General features: G+C 42.5%; 1 protein-coding gene across 1 annotated transcript; it reads right to left on the reverse strand.

Moving 5' to 3' along the window:
• Nucleotides 1-533: 533 nt before the first annotated feature.
• WEE1 (WEE1 G2 checkpoint kinase) lies at nt 534-11,122 on the reverse strand. The gene is made up of 11 exons (XM_027700381.1): nt 10,419-11,122; nt 8,144-8,352; nt 7,573-7,639; nt 7,317-7,489; nt 6,319-6,440; nt 5,535-5,681; nt 5,049-5,144; nt 4,882-4,967; nt 4,615-4,785; nt 4,379-4,524; nt 534-1,902 (listed from the first exon to the last, which is right to left on the reverse strand). Exons 1-11 carry the CDS (start codon nt 10,977-10,979, stop codon nt 1,752-1,754), a joined length of 1,929 nt encoding a protein of 642 aa, XP_027556182.1. The 5' UTR covers nt 10,980-11,122; the 3' UTR covers nt 534-1,751.
• Nucleotides 11,123-17,170: the final 6,048 nt, after the last annotated feature.

The raw sequence follows: 17,170 nt of genomic DNA on the forward strand, positions 1-17,170 counted from the left end.
ACTCTTTAATACAGCTATGTAAAAACTTCCACAACAGACTGATCTATTAAGCCTTTATTTACTGTATCTCTCTTCTTTATGTTTGCATCCATACCACAGAATGTGCCATTATTGTGTTCCCGAAACTATTCTAATTCCTCCTACTGTTTTCTTCCCAACTTCTAAATAAGCAGTTCTCTTCCCATTCCCAGCAATCCATGAGTTTTCTTCCTTACCTCAGACCCAGGTCTTTCTTCACATAGTTTTTAGTCCTCCATCTTCAGTCATGGGTTCCACTTCAAATCTTCCAGGGGTTTCATCTTCCCCAGTGCAATACCGTTCCTAAGGCTGCAGAGACAGACTGCTATAGACACTACACATGGACAGGGGTGCTCCTCTCCTAACCGTGTGTTATCTTTGTCCCACTTTCAGGAGATGGAACCACAAGCACTAGGCATGAGAGGGAAGCAGATCTAATTAGGACTTGCCATAGTATAACCCTGACTCAATCTTTTATTTCCACAACTACAAAGTTAAATAAGTGTTAGACAATGTTAAACAAATGAAACTTTTAACTTTAATATTCAAATTCAACACTAGTAAGAACAAATAGAGCACAAATGGGAAACATTTTTTAGAGTAAAATGCATGAAGAGACAAGCCAGTAATTAGAACAGTTCTTCTGTCAGCCTAGGTTCAGTATCAGCACCGGTTCTGATGGCCACATTCTGCTCAATATTTTGGAACTTAAAACCGAACAGTTAAGCTGTTGGCACCCCAGACTGCAGTTTCAGTATAGTACACTATAAGCACAATCAAATTTATGTACATAAACAATGAAAAACAACCTGAACACACTAAACTATTTACAAGTACTCCAACATAAAAGAAACAAACGTACAATAGCCTCAAGAACAGGCAACTGAAGAAAATATGAACACTTTGAGAACCTTATTAGAAAGAATTACAAAACGTCAATAGCAAAGACATTAACAATTGCACTACACTAATACAGAGTCCAAATATTAAATTGGTGCATTATTTCACAATGCACTAGCTTTGAGAGAAAAATGCTGCCTTCACTAAAATGCAGCTTACATGTTTCACTTAATTGTTTTAACAAGAAGCCTATTAACACAATAATGATTGTTTTAATGCTACAGTTTACAGCAAGGACAACAAACTAAAAATAGCAGCAGTTCCACATGGCACTTAATTCCACAGGTTTCTAAGCTGTGGTTTATGCAATGCCTACAAAGTGCTCCCAGTTGAATACACAAATAAAATTCACAACAAAAGTCTACCTGACATCAGGTACATTGACTGTAGGTGGCCTTAAAGCCTGTCTTTCAAAATTTATTCCCCACTGCTCCAAAAAAAATTAACTATCAAAGCAAGGCCCCCTCCCTCCTTCTTAAAGATTAGGGATATTGCTTCTTATTACAATGCTGTAACGCTACAAAGCAGCACACCACTATAGTGGTTAACCCTGGGACAACATAACATCTAACAGTGTAACCGAAAGGCTTATGGATCAACATCCAGGATCCTCTAGAGACAAGAGAGTAACCGAGTCCATAAACTCAAATGGTTAATACAGCTATAGTCAGCCATATAGTACAAGTGAAAACCCAGAAGCAATAGATGTAAAACTAGTGACACTGATCACAGATAGGACAAGAAACCAGGAATTGAATGCTTCCTTCAGTTCCTGAGGCTTCAGTCCAGCAGAGATGCTACAGCCATCTCAGTAGTTCTTTCAGACTTCATAGTTAGTAGATAGTAAGACTAAGGGAGCGGTTCATTTTCTTCCCAATGAGTCGAGATGGTCTGTTTTGTGTTGTAGATCTCGTTGTCATTCTGTCAGTGAACAGCGCTCGCTCCTCGGCCGCAGCCTTCGCCATCTGTGCCTTCTTCAGCTCTCTGCAAGACATGGACAGTGTCACACCCGGCAGTATCCGCAGGGAATACAGGCAGATCACAGCAAGAGTGCTTCAAACGAACTACAGCATTTCAGAACTTAAGACTTGGCAATTTAGGTCATACTAAGATGGTTATCATTTGCATCCACCCGTTCACAACCCAGAGGACAGAAGTGGGATGCTCATTACTTGTCTAGATGTTCTTTCTTCTGAAAATCACAGGAAGGGAATGAAAAATTCACACAACTCAGATTTTGAAGCCCAGCCTGTTATAAGCAGCTCAACACTTCAATCACCAGAACACAGTAGGGTGCTGTTTACTTCCTCGCATGAGCCATGTGCTAAACCAGAGTTAATTACTGAGGTTTGCCCAAATGAAGCATATTCAGCCACAACTGAACTTCTGTGGGAGACTCAAACAGACACAACACTTAGATGAACACAGAAGTACATAACTGGCAACAGACAATTCAGGAAGCATCCTTTCCCTTTTGCATACCCACATCAAAAGCTTAGCACCACCTACATTTTTTTTGCCTAATAAAAATTTAAGCCTGCAAGGCAGAGTCACTGAAGGTAGCACAGGCCATTGTCCCTGTGCAACATTCTGCCAACTGCTCTGCTTCAGAGAATTACCAATACTCAGTCTGAGGACACAGTTAAATAAAACTCAGGACAGAAGTACAAAATAGTCAGACTGGAGAGCAAATCTATCTTTACAAAGGGTTTCTCCACACATTGCTTTTCTCCTTTTTTAAATACTGACATATGGCTAAGCTAAGCCCTCCCCCCATACTCTCTTCTTTCTCCGATCTCAAACTATCTGTCAAAGAACTTTCTCTACTGTAAGAGATTCATATTCTCACTTCACATCTGGACTGCAAAGCAAGATCAAATTTTACAAGCTTGTTGCATACTGGTGTAGGTGTATTTAGATTTAAGTTACATGTTTTAGTTTAGTAAGCTATTCCCATTATTGTAAGCCCAAGTATTATTCATTAAGAGCCCATGCCCATCTAATCATCCCCACATTATTACTGTGTCAGTTCACTGCAACAGAATATAACCAATTTTCCTCAAATTTCTGTTTCGGTGTCCTCTTCGTTGTGAACATCAGTCACAAATGCACACATGTGTGCCCACCCAACTACCACACCATTACCAGGAAATTTTTACAATATCCTTCCATTCTTCCCTAGAAGTCTTGAATTCTTCCCTAGAAATCTTGAATTCTTCCTTCCTCTGAAGAGGATGAACACAGTAGAAAAGCTGAGTTTCCTTAAAAGGATACTTTTCACTGAAGATAACTTACATATACAAGTGGTATTTTAAATGTGTCAAATGCAGGAATTAAAAAAAAAAACAACAGCATACAAAAACGAACACCTCCACCCCCAAATAACTACCTGAAGTATTTTATGGAACATTATGCCACACATTAAAAATCACTGTGGCTAAGTTTTCTTTTTAAATCATTCTTGGGTTTATAGTTATTTTATAAGGATGTATCCTTCTTGTTGCCGGGCCAGAAGTAATTTTCACAAAATACTACCTTTGCCAGCTTTCCCTTCTATGTGATAAAAAATATGTTGTCTTTATACAAGCAAGCGACTTACCACAGCAAATCTGTCCTTTAAGCTGTACAAACTGTCAAATTATTCTTTCAGTGTAATTCATTCATCAAGAAGATTATAAAGATAACTATCTAAACTGGTATGTCTGGCTCTGGTCAGACTGTAGCAATGGAGTGAACCCAGAGTGAACCCGGACATGAAATTACTGTCTTCATTCAAAACAAACCAATCAAAGAAATCAGTGTTCTATGTTCCCTCATAAAAGCCTGCCTATTATGCATAACACATGCAAAGTTAATTGCAGTGAAAGATTCAGACAATTGTTGCTTAATTTACTAGCTCTTTCTCTGAAACTTAAGCAGAAATCAGACTTTAGGAAAGAGAATCTCTTCTTCCTAATTTTAATACAGAGTTGAGTGTTGAGCAGGGGGAAGAACAAGATGACTTCCTGATACACATGATTCTTTGGTAACCCAGTAACACTGCTGTGTGCAAGTCAAATTAATCCAAACACATTCCTGATGTGCCATTCCATGTAAATTCAAATTAGGTCATTTAAGTCACATTTTCCAACATGTTTTAATGTACAGATGACATAGGAAAACACAGACTCAAATAATATAGAGATGTAAGTTAGGCTATCCCTGTCACAGAAGCGTGCATTGTGCTTCAAACATTTTTTTTAAAACTGTAATGTTTTGTGTATGCCTTGAATACTAATAGCTCAGTGCCCAGCAGTTCCTTCTATGGAGAAAGTTCCTTGTAAAGTTCCATGACCCATTTTGTACTCTCAGGTACACACATGCCTATGGATCTGGGGACCTCACACACGAACAAGGACACTATCACGTGAAAACCTATTAGAAATTAAGTCATATTCAAGGACCCCAAGGAACTACTTACTTCTGCAAGAGCGAGTTTTTGAATTTCTCAGCGTTCAGTTCTATCCGGAGCTGCTCTGCGCTCTTTTTTGCGGCAGAGAGCAGCACTGAATGCTTGACTAGTGCCACAGCTGAAGGCCTTTTCTCTGGATCAGGATTAATCATAACCTTGGAAAAAAGAAAATATGGCATTCCTGTTAAAGTCAACAGCACAATAAATTTCAGTTATCAGCGAGTCACTAATACAAGAGTTCATACTTTTAGTAAGTCTAGTAGTTCTTGAGAAAGCACTTGTGGTAGTCTAGGTAGTTTTCCTTGTCGAATTTCATGCCATTGGTCCCCATTAGTTGGAAGTGGTTCAGCCCCAGCAGCACAGACGACAGTCAGAGCGAGAGCGAAAATATCCGCTTTAGGCAAATGAGTGTAGTTCTTGGAAAAAAAAAAAGAAAAATAAATTTACTAATTTTTGTAAAGAAAACAGCATGCAGACCTAACATCACTGTTTTCCACAAACAGAACAGTTACCTCTTGTAGGACTTCATTTGCAAGAAAACGGCTGTCGCCTTCTTCCACTTGGGGACTGGATACCCGAGTTACATGACCGAGGTCACCTGCAAAAAGAAAAGAAAGTTATCTTTCAGAAGACAACGAGATGATGCAATTCTTTTGACCACAAGTGTGCTGCTTCTCACCTATTTTAAATATGACTCTATCAGATGACCAGTCATCATCATCACCTTCTTCTAAAGTTATACTCGGGACTGATGTCCTAGATATGAAAATATTACCTGAAAAAGAATAGAATTGTATAAAAAACACTTCTGTATAATTTCTACTTCATCTAGTTTCACTACAGCTTGCTTTAGCAACACAGAAATTTTATTTGTATCCACATCCAGTTCATAGACTGAGAAACTATAACTGTCTTGTTGTGACCCCTCTGCTGGGAAGGCAGCCAAGTGTTATGCAAGTAGAGTCAATTACACAAAAAGGGCCCAAGATAAACCCAACAGTTTAGGTCTGCTAGCCAATTTTATAACTGACATCTTTGTATTGCTATTCAGAACTTCAGTGAAGAATTTACAGTTAGTAAGGTGTGGTTAACTGCTCATTTTTCTACAGCAGATTAAAGTAACTGAGGAAATTGTCAATACAGAGTAAAGCAGTTACAAACTTACTAGGTTTGATATCCATGTGTACCAGTGACATTGAATGTATGTATTTTAAACCTCGAGCCACTTGAAGTAGCAGGTCCTTCAGTTCTGGTTCAGTAAAGTAACGCATATTCCTGTAATTTTCACTTATGGCATCTGCTAAACTGCCGCCTAAAATGACAATAAAGAAAACATTAAATTTTTTTACATCAAACAGTTGACAAAGTAATGACAAATAGCTTCCAAAATTTAATTAATATATAACCAAGAACTTGCTGACGATATACAGTAAGTGTAAAATCTAGAGTTGTATCCTCTCTTTATAGCCATGTAATATAATAAAATTATTTTCTGCTATAGTTGCCACACAAACTAACATGGTACCAACACAAGGGAAAAGGCCTCTCTCCCTCTTTCAAATCTCTGGTAGGGCATCAAAAATAGCAAAATGCTTCAGAAATCAAGTTTAATCTCCCTTTTAAATGGAAACTCTCCAGTAATTCTCTGTATTCGAGCTTGTACTATTGTACTGAAGAAAGAACAGTTTTGCTGCTCGCAAACGCCTCACTGTACTTCCAACATGCTTCAACACTTACAACTTGGTCTGCAATTTTGTACAGTCTTTGCTTCATATATCTGATATGCCTTTTCCAACAGAAGGAACATCAGACACTTGAAAGAAAGGTGGTACGAGCTATGAGTACGGTAATCAATTCCTAACTAGTGTTGAGAATTTGTAGATAACAACTGTATATCTTCAAAAAGTTTTTTGAAAGCAAGTTCAGAACAAGCCATAAACTTCACTTACCATTGCAATATTCATTCTGTATAAGCATATGATCATCTTCTGCCCATGCAGAGTAGTACCTCACTACATGAGAATGCTGTCCCAGAACTGCATGTGCATAGACCTCTCTTAAAGCATTCTGCCTGTTAGTCACAAAAAATAAGAGCACATGAGTATTATGAGGTGAAATAGTACAATTTCTTATTATAATAGTTCAGTGGCACCTTCAGCTGGATTTGTAATTATATCCAAACAGCTAAAATAATTGACATTGTATTAAAAGACTATGTATGTGGAACATCAAAAAACCCCACAGCTTGGTACAGATAATTCTTGAGGGAGCTACCACTTCCATTATGTAATTGCCAACCAGTAGCAATAGCAAGCTTTGAGACGCATCACTGAAGTCTGAAGAAAAAAATAATGAGGATCATAAGTCAAGAGTTTGACTAAACTCAGCATTCCTAACTTCTTGTCTGTAAGTCTGGTATGCAATTCTGCGCAACTCAAACTTGTGGAGTTTTATATTACAACTGTTAGAACAGTGTGGGGAAAAGTCACGAATCACAGGCTCATTCACAAATGTCAAAAATTACCCCCAAACTGACTTGACTCATCTGAGTGTCACTCAAGCTGACTAAGTCCTCAGACTTAGTTGGGAATATTACTTTCACCTCTCAAAGGATCACCACTGGAATTTATTCACATAGTCTCTCCTGCCACTAATGCAAGGAAGCTTTATTCTTACTTTCCAGGTGAGAACAACCTGTTTCCACACAAAATATCGGGACAAACATCTGCTAGGAGAAAGGCCAATTAGCCTTTTCTCCACAGTACTGCACAGTATTTGGGAAGGGGGAAGGAAGAAAAGTAAGTTGACTTCAAAATTGTATTTGTTTTATGTTTAATTTATCTTTGTTTTATACTTTTCTCTTAAACGCCTTCTCTAGACACCAACATACAGAGACATATGAAGAAGAAGCACCAAGAGGAGACTTTTAATAGCAGGAAGTACTCACTCATCCACTGAGCCAGCCAAGGGTTTCTTGGATCGCTTTATTGCATAAATGCAGCCATCTAACCTCTTCACACATTTAAACACAGAACCAAATTCACCAGATCCAATCTTCTCCAGTTCATGAAATTCAGTTGCATACCGTGACTTCATATTACTTTCTGTTATTGTTATCCTCTGCAAAGATTAAAAAGGGAAACACTTAGATCTACAGATACACAAAATGCCAAAATTAGTATCAAGTTCTAAAGATTAATTACCTTAGCAGGTCTCATGGTTTCCTCTTCAGGCTCTCCATCACTTGGTTCCATGTCCTCTCCACAAGAGCTGAAATACACACCAGTTACTTTTGCAGCAATAACGGCTTAAGCAAACTTAAAACTAAAGTCCAACAGCTACTTTTTTTTTTCTAAGATCTAATTCTCCCACTCTACCTTAGTTTAACTAACTGAACGCTAGACATCTGTAAGTGCAAACCCATAAAGGTACCATGCTAATTTATTTGTCATTTCATTCTTCATGTTCCATACTAGTATTTAATGTGTTTTTCCTCCTCAAGAAAAGACTGTGTGCATAACTCATTCCATGAGAGAAAAAGATCGTAGGACACAACCTAGTCTATCCTCTCCTGCACACTAATCAACAGACTTGGTGCTAAACGGTTATTTCATGGTATCATGCATCTCCAAGCACATACTTTAAGAGCTGTATTATACATCACTGACAATTTGCAAGTAAAAATACTTTCACAGAAGCGATTTGTAACAAAACTTTTGCAGCTAAAAGTAGTTCTAAATATAAGCTTAACAAAGCAAGCTCCAAGTTACTCACTCGTTCCAGTGTATCCTCTTCCTCCTACGACATTTTCCTTCAGAGTTGTGAAGGAACATGGAATCGGGAGTGAAGGGATTGATGTTCACATGAGGTGTTTGTCTAAAATCTTCTTCTTGCTTCTCAGATTTCCCAACATTCATAAACAGTGAGCCCCCTCGAAGTTTGACTGAGCTGGAGCCTAGTCCTTGTGCTTTAGAAAGCAAGCTCTGTATTAAAAAAAACCAAACACATTGATATTGCTTTAGACATAAAACAATCAGATCATGCTTGAAGCCATCATTACAATATTCTCTAATCAGAGTTGGGATCAGTTGTTTAAATACCTGCATTTCCATCAAAAAAATTTCAAAGAAACTATTATGCTTTCTACTCCACACAAAAATAGTTCAAGTAAACACTGAATGTTGAAATAATTTTTACAAGACAGAAAGATGATGAAAGCAATGTTCTTCTGTCTTTAATCATGTCATCATCTAAACTTCTTGGACAATTTTTTGTCCATGAAGGGAACATAGATGAAACCCATGGACCATCCTGTACTACATCGCCGTGATTTCCACATACAAGACAGTCAAGTTAGATCAGATGGGAAATTATCCTTGATGACTACAAATTTACGTGGCAAGTTTAAAACATTAGCAAATAAAATATTTAATATTGATGCACAGGTGCATCTTCATGAGCCTACAAAAAAAGGTTCAAGAATTGATACCTCTGCTGCATTGTCAGTTAAATATCCAATAACCAATAGCTGGTTATTTGCCAGACCAGGCATTTTCCTGGCACATGACAAAACCTCTCCCAGTTACACTGGGAAGTTTGCACCTGAGTCTCCTTCATCCTGGTGAGGATGCCAACGACTGGATCACAAGCAGGAGTATTGCCTTATCCTAACAACAGCCTTTGAAACAAAGATGTGACATTTGCCTAAACCACCATAGGGAAGAAGGCTCAATACTTGGGAATCTCAACTGTGCTCCTCAAATCTTCACTGCATAAAGACCTTTAAGTCACTGAGCATCTCAGGACACACTTCAGTACTTCCACTAGATACCTTAACCAACTGATTCTTCCAGATTCCAAAGATAACCCATGTAGATTCTGGGCACCTAATTTAAGAATCCCACTGAGCTACTGTGTTAAAACTGTTTTTAGTGTCACAACCCACAAGACTTTTGGATCTCTGAAGCATCTGCTCCTAATTCAGTATAAAAATCATCACCAATTTTAGCATTTTCAAACTTGTACCACTGATTTCTAGCAGTGAAACCTCATTGGAGATGGAAGCTGTAGAAAACCAATTAACAAGGTTGCCTTCCTCGCACCTTAAGTCAGTTGTTTTCCATCTATAGTCCATAGACCCCTGGGAGATTATCCCCGGGGATTATCCCAGGATTACTTCTAAAGGGCTATACGAAAAGTAATGAAGAAAGGAAGCCAATTACCACTAGATTTAAATGCACTCTACAGTGTTTTACAGGAGCGTCGAGTTCAAAAGTTGAGATGCCTTCCAAGAGTCTTTTATTGACAGAGTTAAGAGCTGCCCATCTATCCCTTTAAGCTTTGGAATTCACCAGTTTAACAGTATCGGCTACTCAAATAGCCTTTTACATTTGATGCAGGAGTGCAGGCACTGAACCAGCGCTGGCACACGGCACAACAGCAGCAGTGCTCCAGCAAGGCAAGATCACAGAATTGATCAGGCTGGAAAAGACCTTGAGACCACCGAGTCCAACCTGTGATCGATCACCACTATGTCAACGGGACCATGGCAGTAAGTGCCACATCCAGTCTTTCCTTAAACATCTCGAGGGACAATGACTCCACCACATCTCTAGGCAGCTCGTTCCGATGTCTAAATCAGCCTAGGAATTTCTCCTAGGACGTGCCGGTTCACTGACAGACACGCAGGGGGCGGGGGGCAAACCCCAACTCAAGCTTTAACTTTCTGGTTGCACACGTACGAACGCCCCCGCGACACTACAGCGTTTATTTGAGGAGTTTCAACACGCTCTCTTACTTTTTAAAAATATATTTTGCACAAAACACGGCCAAACCCAGCATACCTGTATATTTATAAATGAATAAAATATATATAAGAAGCGGTTCATTGGGTGCCGCCGTGTCCCGTCGGGAGGCGGCGCGGCCCTGCCCCGCCCGGCCGGTGCCCCCAGCGCGGGGCCCGAGCGGCGGCGGCCCCGCCGTTACCCACGGGCCGGCCGGGGGGGCCGGGCCCGGGGCGGTGCTGCCGCCGACCCGCCCGCAGGCTCACCTTGGGCGTGTGCGGCGTGTCGAAGAGGCGCAGCTTGCGCAGGGTCTTGTGCGGCGGCGTGCCCGGGTAGTCGGGCAGCGGCGAGCCGGGCTCCTCGCCTCGCGGCCCCCGGTATCCCCCGGCCGCCGGGTGCGGCGGGGAGCGCTCGCAGCAGCGGCGGCCCTTGTGCGGGGCCAGCGGCGAGGGCGAGTCGAGCAGGAAATAGGCTCCGGGCGACTTGACCGGCGAGGAGCCGAACCCTTCCTCCTCCCACGAGTCCCCCTCGTCCGGCAGCGGCGCCGCCGCCGGCTCCATCTCCTCCTCCTCCTCTTCCATCAGGGGCGGCTCGCTCCGCGCAGGGGTGCGCGCGGCCGAGAGCGGCGAGTCCGCCTCCTGGAACGCCGAGTCCTCGCCGGTGCTGTTGGCGCTGCTACTGCCGCCTTCTTCCTCCTCTTCCTCCTCCTCCTCCTCGCAGTCGCTGTGGCCGCTCAGGAACAGCAGCTTCTGCCGGATTGGGGCGGCCGCCCGCCGTGCCGAGACGCGGCGGGGCGGCGCTGCCCGCTGCAGGCTGAGGAAGCTCATGGCGCTCGCTCGAGGTCCCGTCCCGTTCCGTTCCGCTCCGGTCCCGCTGCCCGCGCTCCGCCCGCGTGCGCCGCCGGCTCAGCTCGGCTCGCGCTGCCCGGGAACGGCCCCGCCGCGCGCCGTTCGGACTCCGCGGCTTTCCCGCGACCGTTGATCACGTGACACGCACGCCGGCCAATCGCGCCCGCCCACCGGGTTTGAAAACACGGCGCGCGGGGGCGGGGCCGCGCGCGGCCGCGTCACGGGGCAGCTTTGGCGCGAGCGGCGCGGCCGCGGGGAGGCGGGGCGGAGCCGGGGCCACGCCCCGAGGCGGCCGCGCGGACGTGTCGGCCCGGGCGGCGCGAGACGGGCGCCATCTTATCCCGGGGCGGCCCCGCCCGGGGAGGAGCGGGGACACCGCCGGGATGCCGCCGAGACACGGCGGGGACACCGCCTCACCCTGCCGGGGAGCGCCGGCAACACCGCCGGGAGACAGCGCCCTGCCCTTCCCAGCCCTGAGGCCGGGGAGCTCTGGGGACGCCGCGCCGCCCCGTCCGGGATGCAGCTCCTCCCCGCTTCACTGCAACGTGGTTTTCCTCCCCTCTGGTTACTAGAACTCGGTGCGCAGAAATCTCCATAATAACGTTATAATAATTATTTAATCTATAGTAGTAATACAGTAACTGGCCCAGAAGGAGTTGTTAAAGACGCCTTTTAAGCTCAACCAAAAAAAAAAAGAAAGTATTTCTGATAACTTGATTCACGTGGTTTAAAATGCAGTCAAGCACTGGAGCCTCAAATACAGCACCCCGTGCGCTCCTACCAGACACTTCCAAGTCCCGGCGCAGCCAATGGGATGGACAGCCGATGCCGTTTATCAGCCAGGTCATCTCCCTACAGATTCCACCACTTTGCCTCCTGGCTTCATTTCCCATCACGTGACACCCAACAAATAAACCTGCCAATCTCCTGTACCAAATCACCCTAAAACGAACCCCTTGGGTAACAAAGGTCATGAAAAAATAGGATTTTTTTCCAGCCACAGAAGTCCCAGAGAATGCCAGGTGTGCATCTGTGTTTAGTTCCTCTCTGCTTCCCCAGACTCTCTGGGAACATACTCGATTCCCTGGACATGGACATAGTGCCAGGGTTCACCTCTCAGAGCTGAGGGCACCGGGATGCTCAGACGCTGCAGCACAGCCCCTTTCCTGCCTCCTCCCCAAAGCCTGCCCCTCCTTACCTGGAGGACAAATCCTCATGTGCTGCCCATGGCACAGTCCTACGGAGAGCAGCACCTCTGAATGGGAGCCTGAAAGCTTCAGAGGTGAGGAGCTAAAACCGCTAAGGGCGGTGAATAGAAAATAGATGTTTGTACTTAACCATGTTTCTTTTGTTTGCTGGTCTCCTGTCCCTGGTCCCCGATGTCCATGGGGAGAGGCCTCAGCAGCAACTTCAGACACAGCTCCAGCTCCAGTGGATGTGCAGATGTTCCCACTGCTGAAGGCAGGGCTGTGGTCAAGAACAGGGCTTGGAGTGCCTTTTCTGCTGTCTCCTGTAACAGGACACTTGTATCTCCAAAAGACAATTATTTCCCTACCCTTTCCTTTGTAAGGCCTCCATAGAAACATTTCTGCTGAAATATCACATCCCTATGTATTTCTCATATTTCCAATCGTCTGAAAGCTTATGACAGTTTTTGTTTTCAGGACAAGCAGTGGTGAGCCTCAGGAACATACTTTTTGAGATTTGCATTTTGGAGAAACCAACTGAAAAACAGTTTCAGAAAACTGAAAGTGGCCAACATAACCTATGAAAATGGGACTGGGCAGCATTTACAGAGATACGGCTAAACCAAGCCAAGTGCAAACACACTCAGTGTGCAATAATTTACAATCACAATAACATCCCATTAAAAATGCTCATTTTTAAAGATGAAATGCACTGTGTAGCAAATACTAACTGAAGGATTCAAGTTTTAGAACAGATGATGTAAGTGAAGGTTATTAAAACTACAACCCCCCTCTTTCTCAGTTCATAGCCCACAGAGGGAGATGCAAATCAATTCTTAATAAGTGACTCAAAACTTCCCAGCCACTATCTGTGGCTTGCTTTAGAAATATATGAAGTTTCCTTTTTTTAAAAAAAATTTAAAGACTTTGAGCTTTCGATAAATCCCTCCCCCCGTAATGCCAAAGCTGCAGTTTCCTTAAACTGCACCTTTGAGCCACTACAGATCTTGCAAACCAAAGCCCCGATTCTCCTAACAGATATAACAGCACATAAACTGATGCCCAGGCAGTGCCTGACTGATATTCCTATAAATTTTAGTGGTTTAAGAGTTTTCGGGATATATTTGCAAAATTGGTGTCTGGATGATTTCTTTTAATAACACTTGCTTTTAAATTTATATGTATATCTATATATCTCGCTATATATATCTATCTCAATATGGTGCACTGAAGATTTTGCTACCAGAAACACTTATCTGGGGCAGCACACACTCACAGACAAACAACTGTTTTTAACTAGGAGTTTTCAAGCTCAAGGGAAGCTGTTGTTCATTTTTTGTGGGTATCAGGGGAACCCAAATAGTGATGAATAGGGAGGAACTGGAACAATGGCCAATTTGTCTGGCTGTCAGAGAAAATTGCCACAGCAGTGGATACACTGACATCTTGTCGGGATTCCTGCACTTGCAAGTTCACCTGCAGTCCTCCAAGACCACTTTCAAACTGGAAGAGTTCTGCCAAAATCTGGATGAAACCCATTCTACATCAGCCAGAATAGTCTACGATGAGTTCATCTTATTATGAGAGGCATAAATGGAGTGAAAAAGCAGAAGAGGAGGAAGGTCAAGTTGCTTGAATGAAAAACAGAAACTCTACAGCCATCTGTAGATGTTGGTGGAGAACTGAGAGGAGGGACAGATCTTTGCTATTACCAGCTTTTCTCTTGGGCTTCATTCAGCAGGTACCTGGGGGACCAGTGTGTTTGTCACCAGTGCCAGTGATGGCATTCCCGTGTTTACCCAAGACTTGACATATACAGGCCAACAGATCTCAGTGGTTGGGTGCTAAGTGGGACATGTTGCCTCCAGGGCACTGACAGCTTAAAGGTGAGCAGTTCAAAGATTATTTTACCTGGGGCTGTGCTGCTAACAGCTCCTGTTAGCTAGCAACCTCGTTTTCTTCATTACAAGGTCCAGAGTTGAATGGGTTCCCCACCAAAAATGGACTTTGCATCCTTTCACTCTTTTTAGCCTATAATCTGCAGGCAGAGAGAGCATTTCTCAAGGATGTGTTCACCCAGGAACTCCTAATAATAAGATAACAAGGTGGAGAATAGAACAGGGAATTTGATAGCACCTGGGATGTCTCCCCAAAGTAAAAAGCAGCTTCTGGGCTCAAAATCTGGGAATTTAAAGAAAGATCTGAAGATACTCAAAAAGAAGTTACAATGCACAAGGTATATTAAAAAAGCACAGGTTTTGCCAAGCAGCCACATACAATTCAGTAATTCTCTGTGACTGAGAGCAAACACTCATAACAGTTTTTAGTGACTCCCTTTTTGTCTGCATGTCTGACTCTTAACACCTAAAATCTGTTCCCAAGAGTTGTCTTCAGGTAAGAAATTTCCTCCAAAAGATCTGAAAAGTGGAAGAGACAGAATGATTGCCATGACTGAAACCAGGTACAATCAGAATGTCCCATTCCTGTGTTGAAGTCAAGTTAAAATGATCGAAATGGAAAGATATTGTACCAGCAATTAAAAACCTCAAAATGTTTAATGCAGAGAAACTAAGTAGTCACTACACTACTAATTACCTGTATCACTAACCTGTTTCCTTTTTCTCTTTCAAGGAACATGAAAAACCACAAAAGAGGTACTCAGCCTTTTTTCAAATCTACTACTGTTCTTTTAGTAATCTCTTATGCATATCGTTTAAGGTGAGCCATTTTGCAAACATTTTTAGATGTGCAGATAAAAAAAATATAAAAGCCTAGTAAGAGTTTCAAGCAGCTCAGCCATTTTCTTCCCACTAACATCATCCTCAGGAACCTACATATATTCAAAAAGCTGTCTCTTATTGTCTTGAATGTTTTGTTTAAAACCAAAAAGCAGCTATTCCTGTTGGTCCCACAAACCGTTCTTGTACTTTCTGGTTTTTCAGTCATTACAAACTATATTCAAATCTGAATTAGCCCTACACCAAAGAAAAAAGCCCACTGGAGATGTAGCTCTGGGACATTGTCACATCTCCAGGAGCTTTCTACAGCCGCGTGGTAGTTTCTGTTATGCCAGCAGACCTGCCAGACCTTGGGAAGTCAGCCTCTTTTCCTTGTCTTGCCTCACTAAGAAGGCTGTTTGGGACCCCCTCTACAGAATCAAGCAGTAACATGATGGAGAGGCTAAAACTCTCCAATAAAACAAGTAAAACCTGGCAGCCAGTCAACCTAAAGGCTGGTGATGGATTTAAATAAAGGAAATGCTGGGATTTGACAGTAACATAAGACACGTTTTTGTTACAGAAAAAATTCCACACAATCACTTGTGCCCTGAAAATGTAAATGGTTTGTCATTCCTTCGAGCAAAATGCTGCAAATAATCTAAACAGAACAAAAATAATCCAAACAAAATCTCTTATTGTTTCAAAACCTGAGATGGATGGGATTTAAGGGGAGGGTCACATTTCCATGAGAGATAAATACACAGACTATCTAAGATAAAATGCTCCCTTGTTGATACAAGCTTACATGTTTATTGGGATAATTGATATGTTTGTATGTTTATTGGGATAATTAAAGTCTGCTTTGAACATAACCTTCAGTTGAAAAAGTCTGGTATCACCCTACTCCTGATAGGGCAAGGTGTCAAGCACTTACTGCTAATGGTGATGGCCTAATTATATTGTTAGATTTTCCTTTGGCCAAGTGAACTTCACCAGCAGCATGAAAAATAGAATCAAAGGAATGCCAAACTAATGGGATGTTTTAAAATACACATAACACAACAAGGAAAAACTCTTGTTTCTATGCCTCAGTTCGAGTGTAGTTTACTATTTACAACAAAAAAACTGAAAGTGGCTCTAGATTTTGTTCTGGAGTCCAAGCTTTGGAAGGTTTTTATCAGTAGAGCACAAAATACTTCTGGAAAATATGGTGTTTAAATATATACTTTGCAAATAAAAAAAAATAGGAGTACCTTATTATAAACAACCATCCGGAGTTTGAATTTCTGCATCTGCAAAGGCAATTTCCATCTTTTTCAAGACAAGAATGATGCATGCTGTATAAATACATTTTTAAAGCTCCAAACACCTGTAAAGTAATAACTGAACAGGACACAAGTTACTCGTCATTTCCAGTCTCTCTAACACCTTTCTGCTGAAGAAAATCAGTTTGCTTCCCACCCAACTATTAGGGAAATTTCATCTGTGCTATGTTTGAAAATTACACAGAAAATTTTACAGAACATTTGTTTTCATTCAGTGACAAACTAAGAGTGGAATAGGTTTGTTACAGGGCACTTCTGCATCTTGGTAAGTAGAAGCTGTGGTCATGTAAAGTGTACAGTCTGACTAACCTCAACAGCTCTATAGCTGAAGTTGCCAGATTCAGAAACACTCTTGATCACATCCTTGCTCCACACCCTCTTTTCTTGGTGGCTAAATACCGATTAAATAGCTTCCTGCCCCTGGGGAAGGCTCCCTGACTGCACTCGGGACACGGCAATGCATAGTGCTTTCTTGTACTCCAGTACGGCACGATCATCACAGAAACCAGAGCATCCAGTCAGACAAATCCCGGCAGTATCTGAGGGGTTAGGAGGGTCAGGAACTAGAGTAAAGTTTAGGAGAACTGCCTCCTGAGCTCAGACGTTCTGTTTATCAGGACTATCAGCTCTGTCCTTCCCTTGTGTGCTGAGCAGGCACCCCGTGCCTTGTCTCGCACACTGTGGGTATCGGTCAGCTGATGGTTGCTGGGGTTAATTAGACCATCAGGGATGATGGCTGTTTACAACAGGATTTACTCTTATGAAAACCATTAGCTCTTTAGAGTAAAAGCCGTCCTATTGTTATGCACAGTGTGTCTGGCACAACAGGTCATCAGCTTGGAGCCAGGAAAATAATCCTCTCTTTTACTATCAGGAGCAGCACAGTAAAGAGAAACCCACCGTGGTGAAAAACTGTAGAAACAGAAGAGGAAAGTTGA

The sequence above is a fragment of the Neopelma chrysocephalum genome, unplaced genomic scaffold (assembly GCF_003984885.1).
Source record: "Neopelma chrysocephalum unplaced genomic scaffold, ASM398488v2 Primary Assembly neopelma1_24, whole genome shotgun sequence".
Lineage (NCBI taxonomy): Eukaryota > Metazoa > Chordata > Aves > Passeriformes > Pipridae > Neopelma > Neopelma chrysocephalum.